Source organism: Myotis davidii, unplaced genomic scaffold (genome assembly GCF_000327345.1).
Source record: "Myotis davidii unplaced genomic scaffold, ASM32734v1 scaffold271, whole genome shotgun sequence".
In the NCBI taxonomy this organism is placed as follows: Eukaryota; Metazoa; Chordata; class Mammalia; order Chiroptera; family Vespertilionidae; genus Myotis; species Myotis davidii.
Window position 1 is genome coordinate 3338016 of NW_006284839.1, and position 9716 is coordinate 3347731.

The following is a 9716-nucleotide window of genomic DNA, read 5'->3' on the forward strand; positions in this document are numbered from 1 at the left end:
GCATACGCCCAGCAGCGCTGCTGATGCCTGAACGGTATGTGGAATGAAGTGGGCGGGCATCGGGAGGCCACTATGGCACGGGGCAAGCACTATGGGCAGTCTATCTGAAGTGTACCTGGCGTATAAGACGACCCCCCACTTGGAGGCATATTTTTCAGGGCCAAAAAATTGTCTTATACGCCAGCAAATACGGTAAGTTATTTAATGTCTCTGTAAAAATAAAAAATAATAGTATCTATATCATGAAGTTCTTTTGAGATTTAAATGAATATATGTAAAGCACAAGTCTAAAAGAGATACCAACCAACTTATTGGTATTCTCTCTGTTTTGTAATTTAGGAGAAAGATTACAGGGGACCTTTTTTATTTTCTATCTTGCATAGTTTAATATAACTACATTTTTACAACTAGCACTTATTATTTTTATAGCTAGAAAAATAAAAGTTTAGGAGTTGTCTAAACAGTAGCTATAATGTCTTCTGCTACATTATTGTGGTTACTTCTTTAAATATAGATATTAGATACGAAGACCCTGAGTATATCCATATCTGGTCATATCCTAAAATATTTTAGTTCTTCAATAGGATGAATGTAAGTTAAAATAATAAGACTCATGCCAGAGAAGGTCAGGAAACATAGTAACTTTAGAGCTCTAAATTAATTTCACCTCCATGTATACTTGTAATTTCATATTTAGATCTATCAATGTCAAAAATATACACAACCATTTGGAATGGTTATCTGATCTAAAGGTGCCAGAGATCTTCAGAATTCCAATGCTGCACACTGCTCAGGCCATATCGCATAGTTGTTGTTTTTTTAAATATACTTTTATTGATTTCAGAGAGGAAGGGAGAGGAAGAGAGCAACAGAAACATCAATGATTAGAAAGAAGCATTGATCGGCTATCTCCCGCATGCCCCAAACTGGGGATCGAGCCCACAACCCAGGCATGTTCCCTGACTGGGAATTGAACTGAGACCTCCTGATTCACAGGTTGCTCAACCACTGAGTCACACCACCTGCACCATATCCCATAATTTAAAACACTCAGTAATTTCAGACAAAATAAACACAGTTTAAATCATCACCATGCACCTAGCTTAAAAAAACAAAAAATGACATAGATCTGTCCAAGAAAACTTTTAAGGGAAAACACGGAACGACAATCCCTTTAGTATAAACTTTTTAACAGGTGTATGTACATGTGTATGTGTTCTATATAGGTAAGTAAATATTTTCTGGAAGGCCTGAAGAAGCTTCCCAGTGGCCATCGCTGAAAAGGGGTATGAGGATGAAAACATATATTTTTCAATTTCTTCAATCAATTAATTTATTATTTTATGTTTAAAATAAATGTACCTTGTTATAATTCATGTCCCTTCAATTACTTATCAAGTTTCTTTTCAAGATAAAAATAAAGCTTAAAGTATTACCTCATTAGATTTCTCAAGCTCTTGAACCAATGAATTTAAGTTAATTTCTGATTCTGTAAAAAATAAAATTATTGAACAAACATTTAAGCACCTAAAAGAAATTATCACTGAATAATCACAAAACAGAAGCTGCTACAGTAAACACTTCAACTAGTGTTATATTTAGAAAAAAGGATTTTGAAAGCACCAGAAGCACAGCATTCAGCTACTAATTCTATCACCAGAGGATAATGTTTCTGAAAAAGCTACTTTAAATACTCAGAAAAAAAATGAACGACATATGCTAAATAGTAAAAAATTTCTGGCATAACTTCAGAGAAGCTAGTACCTTCCTGGACTGCTTTATAATGTAGAAGGCACAACTTACCTGCTATTTCCATTCTTTCATATTTTTTTTAAGTATGTTTTTATTGATTTCAGAGAGAGGAAGGAAAAGGGAGAGACAGAAACATGAGAGAAACATGGATCAGCTGCTTCAAGCCCAAAACCGGGGAATATGCCCTGACCGGGAATCAAACCCACAACCTCATGGTTCATGGGACAGCACTCAACCAAGCCACACTGGCTAGGCTTACCTGCTATTTTGTACAATCTTGTTTCAGAGGAAAGGGAAAAGTATTTTATCTAACTAATGCTCTTAAAACCCAGATATGATCATCAGAACTAGAATGAAGCATCACATAGACTTCTTAAGACCATTCAGAGGAGTCACTCTATCCCAAACTTGCAAGCCAACAGTAGAATCTACTACTGTATGAGTTCATTAAGAATACAGAAGAGTTGCCCTAGCTCGTTTTGCTCAGTGGATAGAGCGTCAGCCTGTGGACAGAAGGGTCCCAGGTTCGATTCCGGTCAGGGGCACATGCCAGCGTTGCAGGCTCAGCCCCCAATGTGGGGCATGTAGGAGGTAGCTGATCAATGATTCTCTCTCATCATTGATATTTCTATCACTCTTCCCCTCTCCGTTCCTCTCTGAAATCAATAAAAAAATAAAAATACAGCCGAGGCCGGTTTGGCTCAGTGCATGGAGCGTCGGCCTGCGGACTGAGAGGTCCCGGGTTCGACTCCGGTCAAGGGCATGTGCCTGGGTTGTGGGCACATCCCCAGTGGGGGATGTGCAGGAGGCAGCTGATCGATGTCTCTCTCTCATCGATGTTTCTGACTCTCAGTCTCTCTCCCTTCCTCTCTGTAGAGAATCAGTAAAATATATTTTAAAAAAAATAATAAAAAAAATAAAAATACAGAAGAGTTCATAAAGAATAAAGAACAAATTTACAACTTTACAACTTGCCATGAGATTGCTTAATTTGCTGATGAAGCTAATACTTAGTTCTTTTATTTTAAGAAGTCTATTTTCTAATATTAGTCTAAAAGCAAATAAAAGCAAAAATAAATTTAATAGTAAATTATTATAAAGCCATAAAAAAGTTAAAATATTAACTATGTTAACCAAATCACATAATTTTCTGGTCACAATGGTAAATAAGTTGCCTAAATCTCTTATACTGTCCCAGCTGGGTGGCTTGGTTGGTTGGGACGTCATCCTGCACACCAAAAAGGCTGAGGGTTCAGTTTCTGGTCCAGGCAATAAATACCTAGACTTCAAGTTCAGTCCTGGTTGGGGCGCATACGGAAGGCAACTGATTAGTGTGTCTCTCTCACATTGATGTTTTTGTTTCTCTCTCTTTTTCTTCCTCTCCCTCTAAAATCAATAAACATGTCATCCGGTAAGGATTTAAAAACAAAAAAATCTCTTATATTAACCAGTTGTCTTTTTATGCATTTATATCATCCAAATAAGAGTAAAATACAACTACTTACCATTTTCTCTCTTTTTTAACTCTTCCTGGGTTTTGATTAATTCTTCTTTAGTTTTAGCTAATTCAGCTTTAACTTGATTATACTTTATTTCTAAACAAGCAATAGCTTCCTGGGGATCAGCAAGAGATGCAATATATAAGTGAGCAATTTCAGCCTGTTTCTTAATATCAGTGACATCATCTTGAAGAGAATCAATAATATCTTCGATTCCTACGTAATTATGTGCTTCCTAAAAATAGCAAAAACCACATGCCTATGTTAACAGTGGCTTTCACTCTTACAGTGAGATACCATCTGATTTATTAGACAGTTTAAAAAATGTAACAAAAGAATTAACTTGAAATTTTTTTAAAGTAAATTATATCAAGTATCTCCAATTATGAAAAAGTTGTATTCATTTTCTGTCTTATGGAATATGAGACACAGATCCCCATTCAAATAATGTTGCAAACTGTGGTAAGTCATTAGAGAACAATTATGATTATCTAGTTCAGGTGTACTTTCAGTTACACAATGAGTCTTAAAGGTTTTGTGGGACAACTGAGAACACAAAGCTCCATTTTCCCAGCTTAGACCAAGACCCAAACCATGTCAGGGAGACATAATGCTGCTTTGACAGCAAAAGCCTGGACATCATGAACACAAGCCCCCAGACTGAGTAATTAAATAAAACAAGCCCTGGCTGGGTGGCTCAGTTGGAACATCGTCCCGTACACCAAAAGATGGTGGGTTCAATTTCAGCTCAGGCGCATGAGGCAGCCGATCAATGTTTCTCTCTCAGATCGATGTTTTTCTCTCTCTTCTCCTTCCTGTCTCTAAAATCATCAATAAAAAATAAAATAACAACAACCAAAAAAACCCAAAGGGATGTGATCAATTTCAGCTTCAGTGGAAAAAGCAGAAAAGAATAATGTTTTCTTCAAATAGTAGGGAATGGTTGGCTGGCTAGCAAGAGCAATCCTCTTTATACATAAATGTTTTTGTTTTAATCAGAGCAGTAAGTAAATGAACCATTAGGCTCTGTATAACTTTAAAATTCTTTCAGTTTAATACAAATCTGAGGGGTACCCCATAATCAGACAAAAAGGAACCTACCTACCTATAAGCAACACCAAAATGAGATATAAATATAACAGATATACAAATTTTTCAACTCCAACAGCTATAGTTAAACGATGTGTCCTTATATTTCTAACAAAGAATAATTAATTTTAAAAAGCTATACAGTAAGTTTGTAATTCTAAACTATACTAATGTGGTACACTAAATCCTGGTACCAAAATCCTCAATACTTTAATATTTCAGTTAACATACTTTGGTTTCAACTTTCATGGCACAATCTTGATTTACTGGTTCTTCTTGAGTGTCAGTTTTACCAACCAAATCCTTGAAGATAGCCAAACGACATTCGGCATTTTCTTCTGATATCTCTCGTTCCTGAAGGAGTGTTTCCCTGCATAACACAAATGAATTCCACTGAAAAACCAAAAAGGCCTACTTTGTGTTTTTGTTTTAAATTTCTAAGATTAAAGACATTATAAATTAAAAGCAGATTTAAGTAATTATTCATGTGTAATTCAAAATCGTCATGGAGTTTAGTAACAGCTATTTTTCAAAACTATAAAGGTGAGAATTCAGAAGCCACCTAATATAAAATTAGTAAAAAATAAAATAAAAATAAAAAATTAAACAAGTGAATAAAATTCTCAATTTTTACCAGGACATAGAAGAAATAACTTACTTAAAGTCAGCTTCCCGTTGAGCCAAATATTGAGTAAACTCCTGTGTAACTTCTTCACGAATTCTAAATTCCAATGTTAATTTTTCTTTCTTTTCATTTATTAGCTTTATTTTCAAGTCTTCTATTAAGTCCAACAGTTTCTAAAACATATAAATATTAAAATTCTAATAAAATATATCCCAAGAGAAATATTGTTCAAGTGTTTAAAATAAAACTCTTTTCATGGAGTCAATTATGATTATGCATCCTTTTAGCAGTAATCATATTCACACTGGAAATTATTTCTTTGCAGATTCAGTACTTGAAAAATCAAGTGGGATGCTTCAAATATTAGGAACATGCCTGGGTTGCGGCCTCAATCCCCAATAGAGGGCATGCAGGAGGAGGCCAATCAATGATTCTCATCATTGATGTTTATATCTCTTCTCTCCTTTCTCTCTCTGAAAATAATAATAATAATAATAATAATAATAATAATAATAATAAATTACTACAAACTAAAATAAGACTATTAATGGCTTCTTTTATCACAGGGAAATACTACATTACAGAAACTCAAGACAAGTGAGGTCCAATCACATAGTGACCAGAAAAACTAGAACCAGTAGCATCTCCAGTCTTCATTCTCAATTCCAAAATAGGTGCAAGGATGACTTTCAAGGACACTGAAGTAAATTATTAAAATGAGTATTTAACACATTATATTGTCCATCTACTTGGACTTCTACAGCCCAATAAAGTACTATGATGTGAGATGTGTTAACACCATTAAAGCACATCCATGAAAACAGGTTACTGTATTTGGACAGAGGCTATTAAACCTAAACCTTATTTACCATAAATATAAGAGAATCAAGTAATTCAGGTTTTTGAATAGAATGATTGATACTAGGTAGACATTTTGAGCATCTGTACTTAAGACTGCAAAGTAGAAGTTGGAAGGAGTACGCTAAAATCATTGCGTAAAAAGATACTGGGGACAAGCTATGCACACGGTAGCAAAGTGTGCATGTCACAGATGACATGCTTCTACAATGAAGAGATCTGAAACACGGTACCTTAACCAAGAGAGCAAAACTTAGTATCATGCCCTAGGTCAGTGATGGCGAACCTTTTGAGCTTGGCGTGTCAGCATTTTGAAAAACCCTAACTTAACTCTGGTGCTGTGTCACATATAGAATCTTTTGATATCTGCAACCATAGTAAAATAAAGACTTATATTTTTTGATTTATTTTATATATTTAAATGCCATTTAAAAAAGAAAAATCAACCAAAAAAATGAGTTCACATGTGACTTCTGACACGCGTGTCATAAGTTCGCCATCACTGCCCTAGGTGGTTTGGTTCAGTGGCTAGTGTCGACCTGCTGACAGAAGGGTCCCAGGTTCGATTCTGGTCAAGGACACATGCCAGGGATGTGGGTTCGATCCCGAATAGGGGACGTGCAGTAGGCAGCTGATCAATGATTCTCCCTCATCATTGATGTTTCTCTCTCTTTCTCCCTCTCCCTTCCTCTCTGAAATCAAATAAAATGGACTAAAAAAATTAGCATCACCAAGAATGAGGAAATCAAGCATCACATGTCTCCTGATGCGCTGCAATGAAAATTTCACAACTTCACCTATATAATAGATTTGCCCAAAGTATCAAACTGGATCATGAGTAAATAATCAGACAAATCCAGATTGGGGGTATTCTAAATTGAGCTCAACTTTTTAAAAATATCTATGCTATATAATATTAGAATAATTAAAAATACAAAGTGGCTATAAAAGACATATTGGAACCGCTGAAGAAATCTCAATGTGGACAATATAATAGATGGATTATACTATTATAGCAGTATTAAATTGCTTAGGTATGAAAATGGTCTCTCATCATAAGAAAAATATCCATGTTCTTAAGAAATATATGCTGAAGTACATATAAGGTATCACTATGTCTGAATCTTGCTTTCAAATGCTACAGAGGAAAAAAATGTGCATTCAAATACTCTTAGAAAAAGAATTAAAATATAGTAAAATGTTAACAAATGGCAAATCCAGGTGAAGTGTAAATGGATAGTCATTGTACTAGTCTTAATGTAGTTTTGAAATTTTTCAAAATATAAAGTTGAGATACAAAAATTTAGTGTGCTACTGGAAAAAATTAGGAGGGAGCCTTAAGTATTATTGACTCTAACTTCAGAATAACAATAAGCCAAGCTTAGAAGTTTAAGTTCTTAATACATACTCTCTTCTCCTCATGGCTAATGGAAGCCTTGTCATCCTCTAATGTTTTATCTAGCTCTTCATCAGTAAGTTCAGTCTCCACACTTCTGTTTCCTTCAGCTACTTCTAGATCCTCAACCAAATCTTCATCTTCCACCAGATCTTCCAGACTACTTTCCCAAGAAATCGTAGATCTTTTTACATTTAGTATTTTATTATCTGAATTATTGTCTGATGGCATATCTTGAGAAGATTTGAGGGGTCCAAGTGATTTCTCTTGAGAGGAATTTAAAGTGTCTGGAACACAAACCTGTTAAAATATCCAATGTGACATTTAAAACAGAAAAGGCAAGAACCGACCATTAAAAAGTAATTTTATAAATATTAAGTAAAATGACAACTAGAGTGTTTAAAATAAGACCTATACAAACAAATATTCAAGAAGGAATTAGCATCCTTAAATGAACATTCTGATAACAAAAAAGCTAATTATACATGTACACTATAAGTAAATTTACTAGGTTGTTAGTACTATTCCTAGCAGGAAGCTACCCAATTAGTCACTAAATGAAACAGAATGGAAAAGCCAACAATTCATTCCAAGAATAGTACTCATATTTTGTAAAAGGTGCCTATGATTAAGTTAACACTTACTATTGAGGTCATTTTAATCCTAGCAGGAGTTACTTTTTTATTTTCACCCACATCCTCCTACTTGGTCAAACATTTACATTTTTAATTTTCAATTATTTTAGGTTTACAGTTATAAGTGCAAAATAATTATCTAGCCTAAGAAAAAAATCATTAATATTCTAATAAGAGGTTTAATAGATTCTATAGAACTATGAATATATTTACTTTTTGTGCAATGGCTGAGAACTTCAACACATTGAGTGTTTCATCATAGGCAAAACAACACTGGCTGATGTTGACAATCATACATATTTTCCCTTTACCATGAAAAAAACTTTGAAAATAGTGGGTCAGTTTACTTTCCCGGAAAGGCACATGCTGCTGAAACCTACGGAAAAAATTCAAATAATTTTAAGTTAAAGCAAATCCCATTAAATCAGGATGCTGATAAATTTTAGAGAGAAATAGATAACCTAACTATAATGGACTTAATTCTAGGCTAGTGATTAGTTTTATGTGTAACATTTTCTGTTTATGTTGTTTTCTTTAAATTACTATTAATAATACTACTACTTGTAAAAACAACCCATTAGGGTAAAATGTTAAAATACAAAACAAAAACCACACAACACTGCATTGTGTTCTTTAATATAGAGCAATTATAAATATATGCCATGAAACACCTTGATTAGATCAAAATAATGAAGGCTGATTTAGAAGTTACTCAGCCTAAAAGGTTAATTAATGCAGAAACCTATCACATCTAGAATAATACAATGCACTAGTAAGAATAAAATGATTTTAGAGAAGCATACTGTGCAAAATGTCTATTGATACATATTTAGTATGAAAAAAATTGTGGTTACTTGAGGAGTCACTGGCATGAATTGATGCTTTTTATTTCTATAAGTTTTTTAGCCCACGATCTCCAAGTATTTTATTTTTTATATTAGAGAGGAGGAGAGAAGTGATGTGAGAGAGAAACATTGGTCAGCCATCTCCCGCACACACCTCAACCAGCTATCCAACCCACAACCTGGGCATATGCAGGGACAGCGATCCGACCCACCACCCTTTAGTGCACAGGACAATGCTCCCACCAATGGATCCACACAGGCCAGGGCAATCTCTGAGTATTTTAATCACAATCTATATGTAGTCATACAGGTTAAGAACAACTTTCTAAAACTAGTGAAGTTGAAAGTTTAAATATAACACTTAATATGCTAATAACACTTTCAGCAACACTTACTTTGACTTTTCACTGTTCTTCAAAACATTAATACATTTTCCCAGAGTCAATAAAGACGTGTTGATGTTCCCAGTCTCTCTCAACCTTTCACCTTCATTCTGGGTCTTCATACTTCGTTCTGAACCAGCAAGATCACATAAAGACAATCTGAATAAACACAAACAAAACAAACTTTAAAAGTTCTTCAAAACAATTAAAAATAATTACAGCCCTAGCTGATTTGGCTCAGTGGACAGAGTGTCAGCCTTTGGACTGAAGGGTTCCAAGTTTGATTCTGGTGAAGGGAACATGCTGAGGTTGCGGGTTCGATCCTTAGTGGGGCCATGCAGAAGGCAGCCAATCAATGATTCTCATCATTGATATTTCTACCTCTTTCTCCCTCTCCCTTCTTCCATGAAATCAATAAAAAAAATACCTTAAATATATATTTAAATATATATATGTATATACATCTATAGCATACAAGGCCTGTGGTCGTGATGCCATAACAACCAAATAACCAGTCACCAGGAAGTGCTGGAGCACCTCTCAGGCCCTCCCCCCTACCACCTCCTCTCCTCCCCCGACAGGGCACCGGCAGCGTCAGCGGAGCATTAGGGTGTGCCAGCAGCATCCCCAGAGC

The 9716-nt window shown here is 34.9% G+C and overlaps 1 protein-coding gene across 4 annotated transcripts in view; it reads right to left on the reverse strand.

Moving 5' to 3' along the window:
- The window catches only part of KIF20B (kinesin family member 20B), a 60688-nt gene that overhangs the window by 37533 nt on the left and 13439 nt on the right, over positions 1-9716 (reverse strand). For 2 of the 4 annotated variants that reach the window (XM_015558095.1, XM_015558093.1), the window contains exons 11-17: positions 9095-9241; positions 8068-8230; positions 7232-7519; positions 4999-5138; positions 4572-4710; positions 3258-3366; positions 1437-1489 (exon numbers count right to left, since the gene is read on the reverse strand). In XM_015558095.1, the coding sequence (XP_015413581.1) occupies positions 1437-1489; positions 3258-3366; positions 4572-4710; positions 4999-5138; positions 7232-7519; positions 8068-8230; positions 9095-9241 (1039 nt within the window). Of the gene's footprint in view, positions 1-1436; positions 1490-3257; positions 3487-4571; positions 4711-4998; positions 5139-7231; positions 7520-8067; positions 8231-9094; positions 9242-9716 lie in introns of all 4 variants that reach the window. The other 2 variants (XM_015558091.1, XM_015558088.1) reach the window with 1 other exon arrangement.